Source organism: Salminus brasiliensis, chromosome 11, assembly GCF_030463535.1.
Source record: "Salminus brasiliensis chromosome 11, fSalBra1.hap2, whole genome shotgun sequence".
NCBI lineage: Eukaryota > Metazoa > Chordata > Actinopteri > Characiformes > Bryconidae > Salminus > Salminus brasiliensis.
Window position 1 is genome coordinate 1,706,530 of NC_132888.1, and position 25,539 is coordinate 1,732,068.

Genomic DNA, 25,539 nt, shown 5'->3' on the forward strand with positions numbered 1-25,539 from the left:
GCCAGTTAAAAAGCACAAGGTGGAGGTCTCTTATAAAGTGGCCAGTGAGTGGAAACAGGTGGGTGTTTCTAATAAAGTGGTCAGTGTTGTTGTACAGCACACTCTGAGTGTTCACAGCATGGTTAGTGAATGAATGTGAAATAAATAAATAAATAAATAAATAATGAAGCTCTGTGGGACGGTTCAGTCCACTATAAAAAGTTTTAATGCATTCTGTGAGAGCAAATGAGAGAAATGTGGCGAGCGTCCAGCAGCTTAACGAGCAAATCTACAGCAATACAGTAATTTACACAAAATACACAAAAGTCTGGACGTATTACGATCTTTGCCAGACGTTTCTTGTTACTCACAGTGCTAGTATAGTACAGGCTATTATCCATGAATTAAACTAATTACAGACAACCCACACTTACAGGTTATTAATATCATATTGAAACTGTAAGGGTTCCTCAATGGGGGTTTTGCTGTACTATAGAACCTCACAGCTCACAGGCAGTAAATATTACTGATAAGTAAAGAAGCAGAGCTGTGAGGTTTAGTCTAATGCAGCTTTAAATGTGGGAATATCAGCACTAATCATTTTAGATACCTTTAAAAATCAGCAAAGAAATAATCATTAACATGCAGCATCAAACTGGCTTACATTTCATTACTGCCACAAGAAAGCATTGTGCCTCCATAGTCATTTAATAGGGGTTAACACTGGCTCGGCCTGCACTGGAAACACAGTAAAGTCAAAGTCAATTGTCTGAATTCAGAGCGTTTTTGGAGTCAACTCAACTTGATTTAGTTAAAACCTCTTTAGACTCACAACTTTCAACAATCTTCCTATCGTATAACACCCCAGACTGGGAGGCTTTTGACAATGGAGCGCTGAGGCCTTGCTGGGGCCTAAACTGATGGCCTCCTCACACTTGATTAGCAGCAGTTAGACCGTAGGGCCGGTCTAGAGCTGTGAAATTCAGAGACACGGCTTCACAGCTCTAGAGTGGAGCGACTGTCTAACTGTCTGCTTGCTAAGAGACTCAGGAGATCATAAGTTTAAACCCTTCAACACCACAACCCTGCATGTTCCGGAGTCTGAAAATAGGAAGGCCTCCCCTCATGTGATAGGGGGCGCTCTAACCTGCAGACGGGAACAAACAGTAAACAGATTGAGGGGGCGGAGCTACAGACTTAACCTCAGTTTCAGATGCAGCTCATTTACTGATGATTTTGAGGATCAGCTCAGTGTGGATTGTTGATCAAATTAGGAGAATTTTAGACTGACCTGAGTTGAGTTCACTCCAGTTTAATCTGGACTGACTGGACAGTGTTTACAGTGTGAAAAGGTCACATTTTGGCTCTCGGAGGTCAGATAGGGAGTGTATGGTTTCCATTTACATCAAGTTCAATCAGATTTAACAGTGACAGCAATCTTTGGTTTGTCCAGACAGAACGTAACAAAAACAACAACAACAAAACAACAACATTCACAATTCAGTCAATAAATATGAGCAGTGGGAGCTTCCTACTGAAGCTTGAGTCGGTATCTGAAGTCGACGTCGTAAGTGGGCTGTAAAATGCCCAGTCCAGCGCGGGACTGATCCAGAGGGGGAATTTTCACTGCTGAGTCCAAAAGCTCCATCTCGAAGTAGGAGAGCAGCAGCGCCAGGAACTGCTTGATCTCGTGGACGGCGAAGAAGCGGCCGGGGCACTTGGTGACCCCGGAACCAAAAGGCATGTAATAATAGCGCAGTTTGCGGCCTTCTCTGTAAAAGCTGGTCTTCTCCTGCCTGTTCTCGTCCAGGTACCGGTCATACTTGTAGGTCTGTGGGTGAGGAAATGGGATTGTAGATGGTCACTTAAACCCGAAAAATGAATCATTCATTTGTTCAATGAAAGGGGCGTGTCTAAAAAGTGTCAATCCATCCCACTGTTTATTCTGAACCGAATGTGAGGAAAGGTCAGTGTTGTGAGTTTTGTGTTTTGTGTTGCAGAAAGAAAAATGCAATGTCAGAAGTTCAGATTTTCATATTTTGAATAATGAAATAGTACCAATAATAATGATATTATAAAAATTATAATTAATAAAATGACCTATTATGATGTTGCCTATTATTAGCTCATAAATTTATGCAAAGGTTTGTAAAACCTGGTCAGACTCAATGTACTGCTGATATAAATTGTTTATTTACTGAAATATATATATATATTTTTTATATGTTCTTTAATTGAATTTAACATATTGTATAATAAAAATGTATTATTATTATATAATGTGCATGTTAATATGCAGAATTTTTTTTATATTTAAGTATTTATTTATTTACTTACTTACTTACTTATTAATTTTGAACAGACTTTAACGGCATGTGTCATTATAACAGGGGTACCCAAACTTTTGCACACAGCTGTAGCCTGCATGTTAGGTCTTCACAGAGGTGGAGCTACACTCAGAAAACCGTCAACTCACCAGAGGATCTTCGTAGATTTCTGGATCAAAGTGGAGCATCTGAGGGTAGAGGGCGATGACGTCGTCCTTGCGGATGCGGTAGGACTCCTTGTTGTCCAGGTGGAGCAGGAAGTCCTCTTTGGCCACCCTCACATTCAGGGATGCACTGGACAGTCTCATCGCCTCCTTAATGATACTGTCTGTGGGTCAGAACAGCAAACCATCAGTGATGGAATCTATATATATATACAATATATATACAATAAAAAAACATATATATATATATATATATATATATATAGAGAGAGAGAGAGAGAGAGAGAGAGGGAGAGAGAGTACATATACATACACATGTAAAGTTCTTTTATATATGCAATTATACAGTGTAAAATTATATATATATATATACATAATCGCCCCTAATAAAATGATGTGTTGTCTCAATTTGAAATTTACAAATCACAGATTGCAAAATAATAAATCTTAATACATAATATTTATAAATTATAATTATTCAAATAATACACATATTTAATTACTATTGCATTTGCCACATATTATGTTTTATTTCTTTCCAGAATGTTCAGTGTTTATTCAGTAAATAAACACTGGTCCTGCATTCAGATGTGCAGTAGTGTGTCTCTGTAGAGACTGGTGAGACTTATTAACACAAGGGTGCACAAACTTTTGCAACTTGTGAAGTCTGTAACACACAGATGTGCACTGATCACACAGTCTGTTTAACACCGTGTCCCAATCAGCCTGATCACAAAAGCTGTGTCCTACCGAGAACTGGCATGTTGTCCAGCTGTTCTCTGGTCAGGACAAGACGAGGGGCCTCTGGATCAACCTTCTGGTTGGAGCTCTCGAAAATGCTCCTGACCTCCTCGCTGGCGGCCTTCATCGCTGCAGGACATCTGAAACAGGCCGAGATTTGAGCAGTTAGTAGACACCTGTCATTAATTCATTAATTATCCCTGGCATGTTCGCGGAGTCTGACAGGCAACGGAGGATCGTACTGGTGCTTGGAGGGTTCTGTGATGTGCTGCAGGAGCTGCAGGTATTTCAGTAGAAGGTCATGCTACTAAAGATCTGCTACTCAAGGATATGACCTTCACCTCAGCAGTCAGTACAGTAGAGGTGTTTCCCAAGAGCCACCCACTAAACCTTATCTCCTCGTAGCACATCAATTAACCTTGACCACTATCAGCAGCCTCTAATGTGTTTAGACACTGCTGATAGTAGTGAAGGGAGTGACTACTGTGCTGAGCTGCATTAGCTATCTATTTAAGCAATAGCACGCGAGAGGGACAGCACTATCGCAAATAACTTCACGCCTGTGATTTGGTGGTTTGGTCGCAGGTAGAAGTTGAAGGTGAGTATGTTAAGTTTCCATATGTTGAACAGTCTGAATGGTAAAGGAGCTTAGAGGGTTCTTTGGTACCCTACAGCAGTGTTCCCCAAACCATGGTGCTGGAGAACACCCTCTTAGTGGTTCTCGCATGTGCAGGACAGGAGGTTCTCCAAGAACCACTGTCATAGAACAACCACTATTGGTTCTATAAAGAACAGTGTTTGTAAAAGAGATGATTGTGAGTGTGAAGAACCTTTTAAATTGGGAAAGAACACTATATAGACAAAAGTATTGGGACACCTGCTCATTTACCTATACATACTTCTGAAATCAAGGATTTTAAAAGGATCCTGCTTCTGTTGGAGTAACTGTCTCTACTGTCCAGAGAAGAAGACTTTCTAATAGATTTTGGAGGATGGAGCATTGCTGTGAGGATTTAATTGCATTCAGCAACAGTGAGAGCGTTAGTGAGGTCAGGATGTTGGAGGATTATCACCACACCTCATCATCCCTAACTCATCATCCCTAACTCATCCCAAAAGTACTGGATGGAGCTCCACCTCCATCAATCCAGAGAACACAGTTCTTCCACTGCTCCACAGCTCCTCAATGCTGGGGGGCTTTATACCCCTCCTCTAGCCCACGTCTAATGTTAGGCAGCATGGAGCCACTAGGTTCATCTATGTCTATCTGCTGCAGAGAGTCCTATTCTATTGGCAGTACTTCTTCTCTACAGGGACTAGACAAGCTGTGTGTGCATTTGCACATCTTTGCACACATACTTGAACACACCTCCCCTGGTGCATGTAAAGTCAGCCACCGCCTCCACCAGTTCTGATACATCGGCCAACCTGGGAATGATGAGGGAGAGAGCGCCATCTACCCACCCCGAGACAACATGGCCAGTTGTGCTCTCTCAGGCTACAGCTGCTGATGGCAAAGCAGCATGACCTGGGACCTGCGATCCTCAGGCCGTAATGTCAGTGTATTAGTCTGCCGAGCCACTCTGACTCAAATTAGCTGAATGCATTGACCAGAAGGGGTGTCCACAAACATGTGGACAGATAGTGTACTAGGAGTTTTGAGCTACATTGAACCTATTTTCATTCAATTTCTGTTAAATTACTGTTGCCTTACCTGATGAGGTAGAACAGACACCAGAAGGTGGCGGGTAAAGTGTTGGCCTGGGACGCCCACAGGATGGCCACGTGTGTCCTGGCCTTGCCGATCTCGTTGAACGTGGAGAGCGTGTCGTTGAGCAGCATTCTCAGAGAGATGAGGTCAGACATCTGGGTGCGTTTGCTGAGGTTCTCGTGCAGCATGGTCTTGGCCAGGTTCTCTCGGGCGCTGTGGCCGCTCTTGAACACGTGGATGGGCAGGCCGGCGACGAGAGCCGGGAAAATCTTGTCAAACTCTTTGAAGTTCTCCAAAGCGTTGAGGACCAAGGCTTTCTGGGCCTGCTGGCGGGCGATGGTCCGATCTCCATCCAGCTCTTTGCCGAACAGGGTGAGGTAGCCGGACTCGAACATGACCTTGTAGCAGAAAGCGAAGATGCCATCTACCTCCCACTCGGAGTGGCTGGCCTTCAGCATGTTGGACTGCAGCATCACGCTCTGCAGGTTCTCCATCATGTTTTCGATCAGAGACGGCAGAGCTTCACCCTGCAGCGTCTTCAGGAAGGTCTGATGCAGGTTTTCTGTGGTGTGACCGTGGCTTGGGTCCATGCTGTCATGACCGAATGCCTGGGAAGATCAGATACACGTCACCTAAGGGTTACAGTAGAACCTTCCAGAGCATCTAAAGGTCTAAAGGGTGGATTATGCCTGCATGTGCACTTGTGCCTCATTAAAACCATCAAAAAAATGAATTATTTTGCTAAAACAATGTTTTAAACTTTTTTTCTAATAATTTTAGAATGTTTTACACTCATCAAAGTGTTTTAAGAGCCTTAATGATCTTTACTTGCTGCACACTGTGGCCCAATGAGCCACAATTACAGCAATTAAAATCTCCATTTTGGTGGAGAACATATTAAATTAGTTAAATTAAAGTGCATGTAATGGTAAATTGGCCTTGCATACTGGTGCATTGTCAGTAGACTTTTTTTTTTATAAATTAGTTTCATATATTTTTTTAGTAAATTAGTTTTATAAATTAATAAATTAGCCTCAGACAGTAAAAACAATGGGCTTTCATGTGAAAACAGCCATATATATAAATAAAAAAGTATAATAAATATAAAAGTATAAATAACTCAACAAACTGGGACTTAAATATGGCAAATATTAAATATATACATTTTCTGCACATCTAACAAATTTAAATGTAAATAAAATATATAAAATCTTTCCTAATTTTTGTACATGTGACACTTTATGTTATGCTTCCCACAAAAAACAGTAATAATAAACAGTAACTGTGCATTAAAATGTATTAGCGTCTATGAGAGAGTGCGCTTTTGCTTAAAGTGCAGTTATGGGGTTTCTCTCATTAAAACCTTCAATAAACAAACTATTTTGGTAAAAATAGTTAATATGTTTAAAAAATGTTTGGAATATTTTATACTCGACAAAATGTACAAATAATAATAATAATAATAATAATAATAATAATAAATTTGCCTAAATAATCATTTTTGGAATTTTTATTTTCCACTTGTTCCACTTATTTGGAGGACCTGTAGTACTTTATTAGCAAGAAAACATACTTTGTGTATCAGTGGTGCCCTCTCATCATGAAGTAGGGTATAAAAAACAGAGGAACCATATATTTAAAAATATAATAATAAGAAGAAGAAGAAGAAGAAGAAATGTTGGGGGATATTCTTTCCATTTCCCAGATGTTGAGGATATTGGGTCTATTTGGGTAATAGGGAAAGGACTTCACACGTCTCCTCCAACACAAATGTGAAGGTCCCCAGCGCCGCCACACCAGCTATCATCGGCTTACGTTGCTTTAAGAGAGATGGGGGAAGAGAGAGCCATCCACCCACCTGGAGAGAACACGGCCGATTGTGCTCTCTCAGACTCTGGCCGCTGATGGCAAAGCGTCACGGCTCGGGATTTGAACTCGTGACCCCCTGGGCCATAGTGGCAGCACATTAAACCACTTAGCCACTCATAGGATTTTTTGGGAAGAGACTGAAGAGAGGGGAGAAGACTCTAAGAACTTGGGTTGGGCTGAAGTTCAGAGGTCTTCTGCTTGCAGTAGTAAGTGGAGTCGGGAATGAGAGGTGATAGAGTTAAAAGGGAGGTGACGGGGTGGTGAAGGAGGGTGGTGAAGACACTATCTTGAACAAGATAGAGACGGAATTTGTAGGGTTGGGGCTTCAGGCATGTTCCTCCTCCATAATTTCTGTTATTTCATAACACCTGAGTGGGCAAACCTTCAGCAATGACTGTACTCTCGAGTTGAAGTGCAGCCCTCACACTAAAGCCCCCTGATGCATTTCCCACCCTTGGTTCTTCGGTGAGCAGGCCTCTCCTTACTTTGACAGACGCGGAGAAGTGGAACTTCTTCCAGTCCAGATGCCTCCCCTGCCGGATGACGGAGTGATAGGAGAAGGGGTCGCAGAGGAAGTGGACGTACTGGCCGGCGATTTTGCAGGTGAAAATGTGTCCGTGCTTCTTCTGCCTGCTGCGGAGGAACTCCAGAGGGTTGGCCCCAAACTGGAGGGCGCAGCCGAGGTACGGGATCCAGCCGTTCTCCACTGGAGGCTCTCCGGGCTCTCTGAGACATCCACAATAAAGAGTAATTAGTCGTCACCTCAGGCTTTAAAGAGACATTCTGCCCAGACACACCCAACCACCATGTCCCATCATGCAGTGGAGAGCTACAGAGGTTCCAGTAAGGTTCATCTGAACACTGAACTGGTGCAGGTTCCTCAGGTTCCGAGCAGGTGTCCCAATACTTTTGTCACTTTAAATTACGTATTTGGTATTTATAAAGATGTCAGTAGTAGACACCTGAACTACAAAAGCTTCTTTCAAATGTCCTCTATGATCTGAACCACTCGCTCTCCAGTGTTGGGTTAGAAGATGTTCCTTCCAGACAACAAAGGAACCTTCCTTTAAAAGGGCTTGAACTGAAGGTTCTTGATGATTAGATGAAGAACAAGAACCTTCTAATATATCTAACCAGTCGACTTCAGGCATCAGACCCTCAACCATCAGTCCTGAACCTGAACACTGACCCTTACAGGAGCTTCATTTACCACTGAATCACTGAATCTAACATCAGGTATAATAAATAATCCTCTGTTCATCTACATGACTCAGTAGATGATGATCCATTTTGTTCACATTGTGGACATATATATACAGTCTCAGGCAAAAGTTTGGGCACCCCTGGTCAAATTTTTTTAAATAAATACACATTCTCTAGAGAAACACTTCTGCACATTAACACACACGTGTGTGTTTATGTACTAAACTGAACAGATTTTAGATAAATCATCAAAGTGGCATTTACAAAACTACTGGCACATTATATGTTTTTTTATTAATATAATAAAAAATATAAACATTAATATATTTTTAATTACTATAATATAATATAATATAATATAATATAATATAATATAATATAATATATAAATGTATTCTCAATACACAGTTTATGAATGCATAAATTAGTACATACCTACATCAATAAATCAGTCTGTATATAGAATATATAATAATAAAGATAATAAATAACTAAATAAATAGATAGTATATAGTAATATATATATTTATACATATATATAATATTTATTAAATCAGTATATTTACCTCCTCCGGATCCCCAGGATAAGCCACAGACAGCAGCAGAGTGCCACCACCACTGCCCAGATCAGAGCCACACTAATCATCCTGATGCAGAAGTGCAAGCAGCCCCAGACAGCTGGTTTTCCCCTTTTGAGACAATGCACTTAGAGATCTTCCAGTCTTCCAGTCGCCCTCCAGCTTTTATACACTCCACCTATCACACGCTGGCTTTGACGTCGCCCAAAAAAATGACAAGCTACGTTTTTTTCTCTCTCTCTCTCTTCTGCATTCAGCACGCAGGAGACCTCTAGGAAATCAGTCTGTGTGGATGTGGCCTTGAACGGAGTCCATGGACACCTCCACCTGAAGCTCTGCGGACTGTACTTTGATAGCACTGCTGAGTTGGGAAACAACTTCAAGGTCTTTGTGGTTCGTGTGTTTTTTTTTCGACTTGTGTGATCTCAGGAGAAAGTAAGAGCACTGATTAACAGTAATTGTGATGCAAGGAAATATAAATATTATGTAATGCACTCAGACGTGAAGTGGGTAGAACCCTGAGCCGTGTTTTAAGAGCATTTTTAAGATGCATCATCCCGGTGACTCAGACTCATGCCTGAACCTGAACTGCAACTCTGTTTTCAGCCCAGCAGTGGCATGATCAATGAAGTGAAAGCCTGGTAGCTAAGGAATCTGGATGTAATCTGGGTCTCAACATTGGTAAAGAACCTTTATATCCACTTCCTAGAACCTCTGAAAGGTTCTGCACACACACCTTCTTCCCAAAAATGCTTCTTTATGAAACCAAAAGTGGTTCTTTTATGCCCTCACTTAAAGAACTCTTTGGAGCACCTGTATTTTAAGAGTAAAGGAACCAGTGTATCAAAGGGTAGCATGCTTTTAGATGGGCCATGAAAAGCTGGATCCACCATATCAGTGTGTAGTAAGGGAGGCAAAGGCATACTAATAATTATAATAATAATGATCATAATCATAATCACAATAACAATAATAATAATAATACTAATAATACTAATAATAATAATAATAATAATAATTATTATTATTATACAATATTATACAAAAATAATCATAATAAATACAATTTAATTAAAATGTAAACTCTGACCTGTGTGTCTCCACATTACAGGTCACTGTCATGCAAAAACAGTCAATGGAAGTCAATGTAAAATATTGTATTCACAATACACTACATGGACAAAAGTATTGGGACACCTTCCCATTCATTGTGTCTTCTAAAGTCAAGGCTTCTGTTGGAGTAACTGTCTCTACTGTCCAGAGAAGAAGACTTTCTGCTAGATTTTGGAGAAGGAGCATTGCTGTAAGAATTTGATTGACTGCATTCAGTGACAAGAGTGTTAGTGAGGTCAGAATGTTGGATGATGATCTCTGGGGATACTAACAGCCTAGAGGTAAAAGGGTCAGGAGCTTGGGGGTCAGTCAGATATAGTCTGTTGCAACTGCCTGGATCATAAAAGTCCTAAAGATTGACCATCTACTTAACGGATACACATTGTTGCCACTCCCTGAAGCTAAACCAACAATAAAGCTGTGAACTGAGACACAATACTGGGGAGGAACATAGGAAGAACCTGGGGGGATGTCATTTCTGCACCCCTAAATCTCCAGCTCACTTTCTTCTTTTCTGCACAAAAATACAAGTATACCAATCTCCCCAACTCATCCCTTCCAAAAGTACTGGATGGAGCTCCTCCACCATCATTCCAGAGAACACAGCTCCTCCACTGCTTCACAGCTCCTCAATGCTGGGGGGCTTCATACCCCTCTAGCCCACATCTGGCATTATTAGGCAGCATGGAGCCAATAGGGTAGTCTATGTATATCTGCTCCAGAGAGTCCTATTTTATTGGCAGTACTTCTTCTCTACAGGGACTAGACAAGCTGTGTGTGTGGATTTACACATCTTTGTCAGCAATAGGCGCGATTTAAAGAAGCTAGGGTCAGATGGGGTGTCCACAAACATTTGGACATGCATGGACATTTAACCTAGAACATTAATTTGAAGTAAAAGGTGGTCATTTATCTGTCCGTCAGTCACACCAACATAACAGGATGTCCTCTCACACCAAGAGAGAAGGGTCTTTGCAATGTTCACAGAAAAGTTGTGTAATTACCCACTAAAAAACAGACGTGAGGCCCAGATCATTTTCAGATCATATCACTCATATCAAGAAGCATCTGTCGTAAAAACGATTATTACAGACGTCCTCCTGATAAACCACTCCAATCCAAACAGGGCCGAAGCCTGATAACAGAGAGCAGAATGGCAGTTTAGCCTGAAACACTCCAGCTCATTATATTCCCCTCCGTCACCACTCAGTTTCTTATCTCCTGCAAAAATTGAAAAGACGATTAGAGATGTGAGAAAATCTGATGTTGGCCAAATGTAATAAAATTTGATACAGAAAACTAAATTATTGGTAGAATTAGCCTGCAGTGACGCAGTTCTGTCAGCAGCCATCGTCACCGTTATTCCCATTGGACAGATTATCTGACAAACCTACAATTAGTCATCAACTGTAATAAGGAACTGTCAGCTGAAGCCAGACTCCTTGATCTCTAAACCACCACTCAGCAAAACTGAGCTCCTTCAAGCAAGTGTCTGAAGCAAATCCAAACCTCCCGTACGACTCCCAAGAACCTGCAGTAGGTTTTAGCCGAGACAGGATAGAGAAACGTATCGCCGGGTTTTACTGGCTGTTCCTCCTTGGAGCACTTTTGGTTTGTACTGAACACCTCACCTCAAGACCTGACTGACATTTTGGAGGTTTATCTAGAACCTTACAGTCTGGTTCTTGTCAAAGTGTCTCAGATTCTTACGCTTGTCCATTTTTCCTGCTTTATCACCTTCAAGAACTGACCGTTCACTCACTGCCTAATATGTAGATCCACCCTCGACAGACAGGATCCAGATCTTACTCACTGTCACTTGACCTGGCAGTGGTTTTAATGTTATGGCTGTTATTATTATTATTAGAATGTGGAGACACTGCCCACATATTGACATGTATCCAATGTCTGTGCACATTTACTGTGTACATTTAAAACCCTCTCTAGTCATGGTCAGAGTCTTCTGGGTCAGAGGAGAGGTTAGGTCTGTGTAGCAGCTGGTCAGTGGGTTTAGACTGAAGTAACCCTGACTCAGTAAAGGTCACTTTTGGATAAAGGGTTACTGAGGGTTGGTGCTTCTTCAGTGCACACGGTCATTACACACAGACGTCTTTGACAGTAATACGACCCAACAAGCCCACAATAGCAAACGCAGACGCTGATCCAGCCTGGCATGTGCACAAGAAGAAGAGAAGCATGTAGAGATGAAAAAGATGAAAGCTTCACCTACAGTAAACACCGTCCAACAGCGTCACGGCAGATTTCTATCCCTCAGGATTCACAACTGACCGACAGGCAGGTCTGCCCATTGACTGATCCAGCATTATAGACATGGAATTAGTAGACACTTGGCCATGGTCTGGAGAAAGACCCAAACAAGCAGATCTGAGACTTCTAGAGCTGTATCTAAACACCTGCAGATTCCAAGTCCAAGACCAGTTCTAACAGCTGTGTGTGAGTGCAAGTTATTGGGAGGTGTTGCTGGAAGAAGACGCTGAAGAAAACTCAACTAGGTTAAAGATGGTCAGGAACACAGGAACCAGCAAAGAACAGGAACCTGCTGTGAACTGGAAGCTGCAGGTTTTACATCACCATGGACTGAGAGGGGCTGCCATCCAGGATAGAGGCTCCTGCTCCCAAACCCACTCCTTCATGGAGCACATGGAGAAAGAAAAAGCCTCCTGTATTTTAAGAGTAAAGAAACCAGTGTATCAAAGGGTAGCATGCTTTTAGATGGGCCATGAAAAGCTGAATCCACCATATCAGTGTGTAGTAAGGGAGGCAAAGGCATACTAATACTACTACTACTACTACTACTACTAATAATAATAATAATAATAATAATAATAATAATAATAATAAATAACATTTAATTAAATGTAAACTCTGACCTGTGTGTCTCCACATTACAGGTCACTGTCATGCAAAAACAGTCAATGGAAGTCAATGTAAAATATTTTATTCACAATACACTAAATTATAGTATTGGGACACCTGCTCATTTATTGTGTCTTCTAAAGTCAAGGTTTTTGTTGGAGGAACTTTTTATGGTCAGATGAGACAAAGATGTTTGCAGGAGTAAAGAAGAGGCATTCAACCCCAACAAACCTCAAACAGTTGAAACCTGGACACCTGAGGTAGTTCCTCCTCCTTCATTACTCTGTACAGTTTCTGCAGTGTCGCAGTTCCACTGGCTCCCACAACCATGTTTAACAGCTGCTACAGTGTTCCTGAAAGGGTTAAATGCCTGACCTTAACTCCTCCAAACAACTACATTTTTGTCTGATCTGACCATAAAATGTTTTTTTTTCTCCATGTGTTTCAGCTGCAAACTTTGGGGTTTTGGTGCAGGAGCCTCTAAGCTTTCTGCCCATGCTGATGTAAAACTGGCTGGACTACAGTGACAGTGACACAGTGCTGGTGTTCCAGCAGCTTCCAGTTCATAGCAGGCCTGTTCCTTTTGACTGGTACTGTCTATGTATAAAACTCTAGTCCTGTTTAGATTTGGCTGATTTAGAGTGTTTACTTAAAGGCATTAGAGGGCAAATACCACAATAGTGTATTATAGTATAAACTGAATGTATAGTATTAACATAAATAAATAAAAAGAAAAAATATATATATGTTAAAAAATTAAAAGAAATAATAAATAAATAATAACAATAATAATAATAATATGCATTGCATTCTTACATAAATAATTATAATGTTTAATGTTCAGTTATTAAATACACGCTGTGTTTTACACACTGCTGAAAACTCAGATTTTCAGAGAATACCGCAATAACTCGTGTTGCTCTTATCACGAGCACCCCTCCAATCTGAACGCCGCTGACGTCCTGCAGAAAAACGAGTTCACTGCATCGATAAGGATGACTCGAAGGCCACCTTTACCTGAAGGCCCAGCTTTAATAATTAACACTGCGATGGCAGGGCGTTCGTTTGGCCTTGAGGAGAGGAGATAAAGCATGTTGATGTTGATGTTCAGCGCTGGGGTTTTTCTCTAAAAGCTGCTGAGAGCGAGAGGCCACTGTCCCATCACAAACACTCACAAACGCACTGGCCGAGGGCCTGTTCAGTCAACGGACTACTATATGTCACATGCAGACCGTACAGGGTGTGTAGAGGATACTACAGAGAATTATATGATTGGGGTTGTTTGATGTTTATGGAGGAGGGTTGGATTTTCTATAGATCAAACACGTGGAAGCAAGCAGTGATTTGTTTCATTTCCCAGCATTGAGGAGCTGTGGAGCAGTGGAAGAACTGTGTTCTCTGGAATGATGGTGGTGGAGCTCCATCCAGTACTTTTGGATGGGATGAGTTGGGGGTGATGAGGTGGGGTAGTGATCATCATCCAACATCCTGACCTCACTAAAGCTCTTGCTGCTGAATACAATCAAATCCTCACAGCAATGCTGCTCCAAAATCTAGTAGAAAGTCTTCTTCTCTGGACAGTAGAGACAGTTACTCCAACAGAAGCAGGATCAGCTCTTTTTAACACCTTTGATTTCAGAAGAAACAACGAATGTGCAGGTGTCCCAATACTTTTGTCTATGTAGTGTGTGTAGGTTTATATTCTGGTCAAAGGATGAAAAAAATAAAATTCTCTCACTGTAACCTTGATCCTCTAATGCTGTACATGTCATCAGTCTAATAAAGGCCAAGGACCAAGTTCTAAACCACCTCGTAAACCTCGAGAGCTTTTGGCCACTTTATTAGAAACCCCCAGCTTGTGCTTCTACTCACCGGCCACTTTATTAGAAACACCTACCTTGTGCTTTTTCACTGGCCACTTTATTAGAAACACCTTCCTACCTGCTGCTAACTGCTGTAGGTGATCTCAGGTAACTGAAGTTCTCGCCTGAATCTAATTAATGTCATAAAGCAGAATGAACACAAAGCTCTCGAGGTTTACGAGGTGGTTTAGAACTTGGTCCTTGGCCTTTATTAGACTGATTAAATGTACAGCGTTAGAGGATCAAGGTTACAGTGAGAGAATTTTATTTTTTTCATCCTTTGTCCAGATAGAAGTATTTAAACCTATACACACTACATGGACAGACGTATTGGGACACCTGCACATTCACTGTTTCTTGTCTCTACTGTCTCCACTGTCCAGAGAAGAAGACTTTCTACTAGATTTTGGAGCAGCATTGCTGTGAGGATTCAGTGACAAGAATGTTAGCTGGATAATCATCACCCCACCTCATCCCTTCCCAACTCCCTAACTCAAAATATTGAATGAGGCCCGATCATTAGCATGGGGCTCCTACATTGGAGGATCAAGGTTACAGTGAAACAATTTCAGTTTCGGTTTCATCATTTAATTAAATTCAGAACAGTCAGGATTCGCTGTTTTGTACAATAAAAAAAAAGGAAAGAATCAACATGCAAAAGAACCCCAAGAGGTTTGAGCTCTCTGATCATTTTAATCAACATCTTAGAGCTTAATTAGCTTGGTAGTGCTGAGGCTTGTACTCAAACACCGACAGGAAATGTCAAAGCTTTCTAAAAGCTCTGAGTCTTCAAACCTCATCCCAACAATCAGCAGCCATGAGCTCCTCTAAGCAGTTGCAGAGCACTCTGAACATTGACATAACTGATGTCCACAGAGCCTCCTTCACAGACAATAAGATGAACCTAAAGTCAGTGGTCAGTGAGAGCGTCTACCTGTAATTTACTCTATATAACATTAGAATAAACCCAAATAAACATAAAGTCAGCGGTCAGTGAGAGTATCTACCTGTAATTAACTCTATATAACATTAGAATAAACCCAAATAAACATAAAGTCAGCGGTCAGTGAGAGTATCTACCTGTAATTAACTCTATATAACATTAGAATAAACCCAAATAAACATAAACTCAGCGGTCAGTGAGAGTATCTACCTGTAATTAACTCTATATAACATTAGAATAAACCCAAATAAACATAAAGTCAGTCAGTGAGAGCGTCTACCTGTAATTAACTCTATATAACATTAGAATAAACCCAAATAAACATAAAGTCAGTCAGTGAGAGCGTCTACCTGTAATTAACTCTATATAACATTAGAATAAACCCAAATAAACATAAAGTCAGCGGTCAGTGAGAGTATCTACCTGTAATTAACTCTATATAACATTAGAATAAACCCAAATAAACATAAAATCAGCGGTCAGTGAGAGTATCTACCTGTAATTAACTCTATATAACATTAGAATAAACCCAAATAAACATAAACTCAGCGGTCAGTGAGAGTATCTACCTGTAATTAACTCTATATAACATTAGAATAAACCCAAATAAACATAAAGTCAGTCAGTGAGAGCGTCTACCTGTAATTAACTCTATATAACATTAGAATAAACCCAAATAAACATAGTCAGTCAGTGAGAGCGTCTACCTGTAATTAACTCTATATAACATTAGAATAAACCCAAATAAACATAAAGTCAGTCAGTGAGAGCGTCTACCTGTAATTAACTCTATATAACATTAGAATAAACCCAAATAAACATAAGTCAGTGGTCAGTGAGAGCGTCTACCTGTAATTACCTGTAGTTAATTCTATTTAAATGGTCGCTCTCACTGAACCACTGACTTATGTTTATTTGGGTTTATTCTAATGTTATATAGAGTTAATTACACGTAGACACTCTCACTGACCACTGACTTATGTTTATGTGGGTTTATTCTAATGTTATATAGAGTTAATTACAGGTAGACACTCTCACTGACCACTGACTTATGTTTATTTGGGTTTATTCTAATGTTATATAGAGTTAATTACAGGTAGACGCTCTCGCTGACCACTGACTTTCTGTTTATTTGGGTTTATTCTAATGTTATATAGAGTTAATTACAGGTAGACACTCACTGCTGAGGAACAGTGTGGGGCCGAGTGGAATGCAGAGCATTTGCTATCAGATCTACAGCACCCAGTGTGTGCTAAGCACAGTCACTGAGGAGTGGGTGTGGCTGTGATAAAAGTGCTCTTGTTGGATATCTCATACCCCACTACCTGTTCCTACCTGACACACTCAGTAAGTCAGCAGCTCTGATTCTGGCCGGGTTTTAAAGGTGGATCTGTGCAGCTGTGTAAAATCAGTGGATCAGTCTGCCCGCTGAGGCCCGGTCTGGTCTGACCTGTGTTAACCTGCTGGCCAATCAACAGTCACTCAGATTACAGCCTGGAGCTGTTGTGAAACCTGCGCTGAGAGAAATGTCCAGATACAATAAAACACAAATAATAAGAAGGACAAAACACTGAAAAACAGCTTTACACACCACATCCCCACACAGTGGAACTGCAGCAGTCATGAGCATGATGAGGTGAGGTGATGATCATCCAAGATCCTGGCTTCACTAACATTCTTGTCGCTGAATGCAATCAAATCCTCACAGCAATGCTCCTCCAAAATCTAGTAGAAACCCTTCTTGTCTGGACAGTAGAGACAGTTACTCCAACAGAAACAGGATCAGCTCTGTTTAATCCCCTTGATTTCAGAAGAAACAGTGAATAAGCAGGTGTCCCAATACTTTTGTCCATATAGTGTAGAAATTGGTGGATCATCCTTTTGCTGCAATACCAGTGTTACATGTGTTCGGGTGAGTTTTTATAAGCTCTGCTGATTGTTTGGGAGGATCTTCACCCATTCTTCAGACCCCCAGATCTACTACAGGCTGTTCAGGCTGGTTGGAGGACGCTTGTGGGACCATGATGTCAAATAGTGCCACAGATTTTTAACTGGACTGAGATCTGGACTCATTGTCCCATCCCAGTCTTAATGTATTTTACAGTATGCCCCTGCTGTATTCTGCACCAACCCAGATAGCATGACCATGTGGGGTCTGTATGGGTAGACCAACTGGGATCTAGAAAGTTCTGTCCATGGGTTCCATGTTGGCTCCACATATGGATGCCCACCAGGGTCAGTGATGGGACCAGAAAGGTGAGATTAGGGTGGGCTGTAACGATGCGGCCCATTTGGGAACAACATATGTACCAACCCACTCAGAGCCCATACCTACCTAGAACCCACCTGGAACCCACCTAGCCCCATATAAGCATGCTGGCTGGGATGCTTCACTGCTGTAGAGGTGTTTGTTCAGTGGGCAGTGGAAAGCCTCTGAACTCTGCCTCTGAACTCTGCAGCTCCTTCAAAGTGATTGTTGGCCCTTCTTGCTCTGATGCTGAGTTTTGAGGGATGGTCTTGTCTTTAATTGGTCTTTAACCTAGAAAAGGGGGTTTATTCAATGACTGACAGCTAAAGGCTGACTGTAAGCTCATTGTAGCTTCATGTACTTTTCTTCATCTGCATGAACGTGGAGCTTCTACAGCACACAAACCTTCTGCGAACAGTATTTTTGCTGCTGAAATATTTTTCCAATCAGAGAGAGGGAGAGAGAGAAAGTGAATGAGTGAATCAGGTGTGCACAGACTGTGAAGAATATCTCCGTCCTTGAAGCTCTGTGCACAGATACACTATCAGCTTATCAGATGCTCTATCGTAAAGCCTGTATTGTCTCTAATCTGCTGTTATAATACACTTCCCCTTTACTGTATTTGCTGGAAGATGAACAGAAGGAACTGGGCTAATCGCTGCAGTTCAGCTGGTGAAGCCTTTAAGTAACAAAGGTCAGTTTACATCTAAACCATCATACACTCTCCACTGACCGTGAGAAGGTGTTCAGTAATCTCTAGTACACTTAATTATGTGGTTTTAGCTCTTTAATTGAGTTAGATTGATATACAGTACCATACTTTCACTTTGATTTGTGAAAAAAGAGAAATAAAATTCAAACAACATCAAATGAAATAGGTGGAAAGCAATACCTAGTTGGAGTCCTTGCAGGTAAAGATGCTGGTGCATGTTGTAATAACACGAGTGAACCAGCAGGGAGCAGCATGGTAGTGTGTTCCACAGGCAGACCTGTCTGGAATACTAATTACAGCCAGGATCAGAAGTCCTAAGAGAAAGCTGACACTGATTAACTGAATTTAATGAAAGTGAGGACAGAAACGGACACATTTTCAGGCAGAGATGCAAAATCAAGACATTCCTGTTTGCAATTTTGTGCTGGCATTTAGCCAAAGGTCATGACCTCTCTGTGAGTCTATGTGGAGGCTTTGGTAGTGGACTGAAGACCACACTGAGGCTTTTTAGGTCAATTATAGTCCCGCATGACTAAGCACTGTCGTCCATCGTTGTCTCCATCCTCTGACCGCTAACACACTGCTGTAGAGACCAAATGAAAACATAATAATAATAAAGCCTCATTCTTGCCCGTGTTCTAGATAACAGTGGAACACACAGTCAGAAAGCACATCATCAAGTCTATTAAAGACCACCGAGCACCTCCACATGCTTTGAGGAGGGAGTGTGATGGTCTGTGCAGTTGTGCTCATTGCCTTAAAGCTTCAGCGCAAAACTAATGTAACAAACTACAGACCCACAATTATCCTGGCATTTACTTTCTCTACAGGTACTTAACATTTCACAGTACATATTAATTCATTAATAACGGATACTGAGTAATTCATAGTAGATACTGCACAATTTATAGAAGATGCTAAATAGTTAATTGCAATTACTGAGTAATACATAGTGCTTAATGAAAAATTCATAGTGGATCCTGAATAATTCATAATGGATCCTGAATAATTCATAGTCGATACTGAATAATTCATAATGGATCCTGAATAATTCATAGTCGATACTGAATAACTCATAGTGTATCTTGAGTAATTCATAGGGGATCCTAAATAATTCATAGTGGATACTGAATAATCCATAGTGGATACAGAGTAATTTATAGTACATACAGAATAATTCATAGTAGATACTGAATAATTCATAGAAGATACTGAATAATTCATTGCAATTACTGAGTAATTCATAATACTAAATGAAAAATTCACAGTGGATACTGGATAATTAATAGTGGATACTGGTTCATTCTTAGTAGTCACTAAATAATTCACAGTAGTTGATAAGTAATCAACAGAAGATACTGAATAATTAATATTAATATTAATATTATTAATAATAATTTTAAATCATTTATAACAAACATTTATAGTTATGACTAAATAATTCATAATAGATACTGAATAATTCCTATTAATATCATATTACTGAGTGATTCATAGTACATGGTAATTAATTCATAGTAGACACTAAATAATTCATAGTGGATAATACAGAGTAGGTAATAAGTAATTACCAGTGGATACTGAATAACTCCTAAAGATTTCTCAATAATTGATTTTAGATACTAAATAATTCATAGTGGATACTGAATCTTTTCTAGTAATTACTGAATAATTCAGAGTGGGTGCTCATTAATTGATAATAAATACTGAATGTTTCATAGTAGAATATCATGAATTCATAGCAGACACTAAATAATTCAGTGGATACTGAATCATTCATAGTGGACACTGAATAATTAATAGAATATACTGAATAATTCATAGTGGATACTAATTCATTCATAGTAGATGCTGAATAATTCATAGTGAATACTGCATACTTCTTAGCAGTCACTGAATAATTTACAGTAGTTAATAAGTAATCAGCAGAAGATACTGATTAATTAATAGAAGATAATGAATAATTCATAGTGGGCAATAAGTAATCAATAGTAGATACTGAATAACTATTAAATATTAAATAACTAAAAATACAAAATAACCAAATAACTAAAATATACTAAATAATTAATAGTAATTACTGAATGATTCATGGTAGATGGTCATTTATTCATAGTATGTACTGAATACCTCATAGTGGATCCTGAACCATTTATAATAAATAATAAATCATTCATTAGATCTTAAATAATTCACAATAGATACTGAATTTGCAAAACTACTAGTTTTCTTTCCATGGTTATTTGCTCAATGCTGTTTACTTCCTTTATTCTCCCAAACTGTGGAGACAAATATATATGTCACATCAGAGATTTAATTAAATAATTTAAATGTAATTAAATAATGTATTGTACTTTACAGGGTATTTTAATGAGTGCTAATTAGAGAATGTGGTAAGTGTAGTTCGGCTGAGCTGAACCAGGTTTGTTGAAGCGACGCACAGTTCTCCTGAGCTGCACCCCCTCATTTCAGGCTTAATATAATCTGTATTTATTTCTCACATCACACCACCTCCAAACATCTAATATTAAAATCATTCTGTAATGAAATCATAACCCACCTCTATTGAGGATAAACTATCATTTTCAGAAGGAAATACTGGGAAAGTGTTTCACTGATTGGGGGGTTTGTATGCTGTGTGTTTCGCCCTGTAAAAACTGTGTGTGTGTGTGTGTGTGTGTGTGTGTGTGTGTGTGTGTGTGTTGAAAGGGTAAAATCAGTTAAATGGTGTTGTGCCTCAGGCAGCAGGCTGTTTACAGGAGGACGGGTGTGATGCATGGGCTGCGTCTGCAGGCTTTTGATAAATTGGCCAGTGCATCCATCCGTGATTATTGTTTTCTCCTCTTGTATTTGGTCTCAGAGGATTCCACAAGTGCGGCGTCTCGCAGCAGTGCAGCTGAAAGTGACTGTGTGCTTCATAGACATTCATTGACTCTTTCTTTTTTTCCACTTACTCCAAAAGTTTGTGGACACCCCTCTAATGAAAGCATTCAGCTACTTTAAGCTGCACCCATTGCTGACACAGACGCACACACACACACAGCTTCTCTAGTCCCTGTAGAGAAGAAGTACTGACAATAGAATAGGACTCTCTGGAGCAGATCAACATCATGACCCTATTGGCTCCATGCTGCCTAATAATGCCAGGCGTGGACTAGAGGGGTATAAAGCCCCCCAGCATTCAGGAGCTGTGGAGCAGTGGAAGAACTGAGTTCTCTGGAATGATGGTGCTGGAGCTCCATCCAGTACTTTTGGGATGATTGGAGAGTAGGGGATTACTTTACTGAATGCAATCAAATCCTCACAGCAATTCTCCTCCCAAATCTAGTAGAAAGCCTTCCTCCCTGGACAATAGAGACTGGTACAGTGTTAGCGCACAATGGGCCTCCTTCACCAACCGGTCTTCTTAAAACCCAGTATCCAGTGTTTTCTGATTTGGGACGTGTTCAGTTTAGGAGGACACTGGATCCTCGTTAGAAGAGCAGAGCTGAGGATAATAAACATAATAAAAACTATTCTTAGGAATTTATTGGTGGCCGATGGAAGGAGCAGGTATGTACCCCCATGACGGTTCTATCTCGACCCCAGTGACTGAAGCAAAGTTCAGGTTCAGATAAGCTGTGTATGAGCTGGGAACATATAGAGGCCCAGGGTCGACTTTCTCAGAAATGAATAAATGAACACTATCAGAGGTAATAAATGGCGCGGTTGGGCCGAGGGGATATTACCAGAGGAAAACACACACTTCAGTTCTCAGCATTCCGGCCTTATCAGCTCAGCCTCCTCGAAATCCCTCACACTTCACACTGCACAGGCTGGAGAGCAGATTACACAGATACACACCCATCCAACCACGAGCCGGAGAGTGCAGATGATTAAAGCAGCCCAGTGTGTTTTATCAGTCATCTCTGATGAAAAGCACGGGTTTTAGATCAGCTCATGAGTGCAGACAGAAACTGATCCTGGAGCAGCGCCGACTGTCATCTGACATATCTGATAACTACAATCCTCAGAATCCAAAACATGCCGTTTCAGCGCGAATGAGGAGCACTGGGGGAACAAACCTACATTAAAGTGAGAGTCTGGCCAAGAAATCTGATTTCCCCCAACAGTCACTCAAAAACTGAGGCAAAAGTTTGGGCAGCCTGTATGATCAATACTTGGTAACATTGACTTTTAAACATTTTCAGTGGCAGTTACATACATAATATGAATTATTTCATATTCACTATGAATAATTCAGTATCCAAAATCACAATCACTTTATTGATCACAGGAGGGATCAATGTGTTTTAACACTATTTAAAACAAAATGAGAAAAACTAATAATATGTTCATGTTTATTAATGATATGAATATAATAAAGTGGCAATAAAAGTGGCAGTCACTGTGATAATAAATAGGGAACACTGGATTATTGCACCTCTGAGTTATTGCATACATATTAAAATGAATTAAATTACTGTTATTACTGCTTTGCACAGATGAACCATAGTGTCACACACTGCGGGAGGAGTTATAGAGCTTGAAGAGTTTGATCCACTATAACTTATTCAGTATCCATTATGAATTATTTAGGATCCACAATTAATTTTCAGTATATACTGTGAAATTTCCAGAATCCAGAATGAATTATTGTGTATCCACTATAGATTGTTACTAGAAATTATTTACCATGCACTATGAGTTTGTCACTAACTACTATGAATTATTCAGATTCCACTTTTAACTGTTAAGATAAGATAGTCCTTTATTAGTCCCGCAGTGGGGAAATTCCCACTGGATACTTATCAGTATCCATAATAATTTATTCAGTATCCATTATGAATTATTCAGTATTCATTATGAATTATTCAGTATCCGTTATGAATTATTCAGTATCTATTATGAATTATTCAATACCCACGATGAATTCTTCAGTATCCATTATGAATTATTCAGTATCCATTATGAATTATTCAGTATCCATTATGTTTTTTTAGTATCCATTATGAATTATTCAGTATCCATTATGTTTTTAGTATCCATTATGAATTATTCAGTATCCATTATGTTTTTTTAGTATCTACTATGAATTATTTAATATCCACTATGAATTATTCAGTATCCATTATGAATTATTCAGTATCCATAATGAATTATTCAGTATCCATTATGAATTATCTAGTATTCACTATGAATTATTCAGTATCCATAAAGAATTCTTTAGTATCCACTATAAATCCTTCAGTGTTTACTATGGATTTTTCAGAATCCAATATACACAGTTCAGTAACTACCATAAATTATTTAGTATTCACCATGAAATATTCACTATTCACTATGAGTTTGTTAGTATCTACTATAAATTATTCAGTATCTACTATGAATTATTCAGTATTCACTATGAATTATTCAGTATCTACTATGAATTATTCAGTATCTACTATAAATTATTCAGTATCTACTATGAATTATTCAGTATTCACGGTTATTAATACAGTTTTTACAGTGAATTACTGAATCAGTAGTCTCCACTAACTAACAGTCTTATTCAGTATCTATGTAGTAGTGAATTGTGGGAGAGGGGCGTGTAAGAGTGGACTCAGACAGGGGGCATCAAATTCACTTCCTGTTCTGTTTCGTCTGAAGCGACATTTCATTACAGTTTCATTACAGCTCACTGATGAACTACGCTGGACACTGCAGGACACACACACACACACACACACACACACACACACACCTCTAAACCTCATTCCTCAGGACGCATAGCTCACTGTTAATGCGGCCTGTTTCAGCTCCTACAAGCTGTTTATAATTATCCTCAGACCGCAGTGGACGTCAGCGCTCACAGAGAGACAAGGACGACCATTCTGCCTCGGCTTGTTTCTGTTTAACTGCTAATTGGATCCGAGTCTGTTACCTCAACAGAGTGAGTCCATTCTACCTGACCGTCAGCAGCCCATCAGCCAGGCATCAACATGGCCGATTCAGAAAGAGCCCATGTTCTAACTAAGCCCAGTGGAGTGGGTTCATGTGAGTTTGGCCGGGGCTAAACAGCTGCTAAACTGCTGTAGGCTGAATGGGTGGGGCTAAACTGCTGTAGGCTGAATGGGTGGGGTTAAACTGCTGTAGGCTGAATGGGTGGGGCTAAACTGCCATAGGCTAAATGGGCGGGGCTAAACTGCCATAGGCAAATAGAGGCTTCTGAAAAAGCTATAATAAAGACTGGGTGGGGCTAAGCTGATGTAGGCTGATTAGGCAGGGCTAAACTGCTGTAGGCTGAATGGGCAGGGCTAAACTGCCGTAGGCTGAATGGGCGGGGCTAAACTGCCATAGGCAAATAGAGGCTTCTGAAAAATCTATAATAAAGACTGGGTGGGGCTAAGCTGCTGTAGGATGATTGGAGGCTGATTGGGCGGGGCTAAACTGCTGTAGGCTTCTTATGCAAATTGAGTTTCTAATTTTTATACTAATATTCATAAATAAAATAATGTCTACATCATTTTGACTGGGGCTACGACTAGAGACTAAGCATTAGCTCTAGACCCAGTCAGCGCTGTCAGGTTTAATTCTGAGGGAAGGAAGGAAAACCAAAGCAGGTGAAAACATGAAAGCTGGAAGTGTTACCCATGTGACCTGTGGCCTCTCTACTCATTCACAGGGTCCAGTCTGAGTTTGTGGGAGAGTGGGGCCTCTGCATTTCTAAACATTGTGATGAATTAGATCATTTCCTGCAGCCTGGAGAAAAGGCAGGTGGTGCGAATGACATTAGCTAGCCTGGCCCAGACTCCTACAGCCTACTACAGACTCCTACAACCTCCTACAGCCTACTACAGACTCCTACAACCTCCTACAGCCTACTACAGCCTCCTACAACCTCCTACAGCCTACTACAGACTCCTACAGCCTCCTGCAGACTTCTGCAGACTCCTACAGCCTACCACAGACTCCTACAACCTCCCACAGCCTACTACAGACTCCTACAACCTCCCACAACCTACTACAGACTCCTACAACCTCCTACAGCCTACTACAGACTCCTACAACCTCCTACAGCCTACTACAGACTCCTACAGCCTCCTGCAGACTTCTGCAGCCTCCTACAGCCTACCACAGACTCCTACAACCTCCTACAGCCTACTACAGACTCCTACAACCTCCTACAGCCTACTACAGACTCCTACAACCTCCTACAGCCTACTACAGACTCCTACAGCCTCCTGCAGA

At 40.4% G+C, this 25,539-nt stretch overlaps 2 protein-coding genes across 2 annotated transcripts in view; both read right to left on the reverse strand.

Moving 5' to 3' along the window:
• gtf2b (general transcription factor IIB) overlaps nt 1-25,539 on the reverse strand; it is a 340,326-nt gene that overhangs the window by 160,225 nt on the left and 154,562 nt on the right. The gene's annotated exons all lie outside the window — the stretch shown is intronic.
• cyp7a1 (cytochrome P450, family 7, subfamily A, polypeptide 1) lies at nt 1,511-8,640 on the reverse strand. The gene is made up of 6 exons (XM_072691077.1): nt 8,561-8,640; nt 7,277-7,517; nt 4,926-5,530; nt 3,221-3,351; nt 2,456-2,634; nt 1,511-1,810 (listed from the first exon to the last, which is right to left on the reverse strand). The coding sequence occupies exons 1-6, from the start codon at nt 8,638-8,640 to the stop codon at nt 1,511-1,513; spliced, it is 1,536 nt and encodes a 511-aa protein (XP_072547178.1).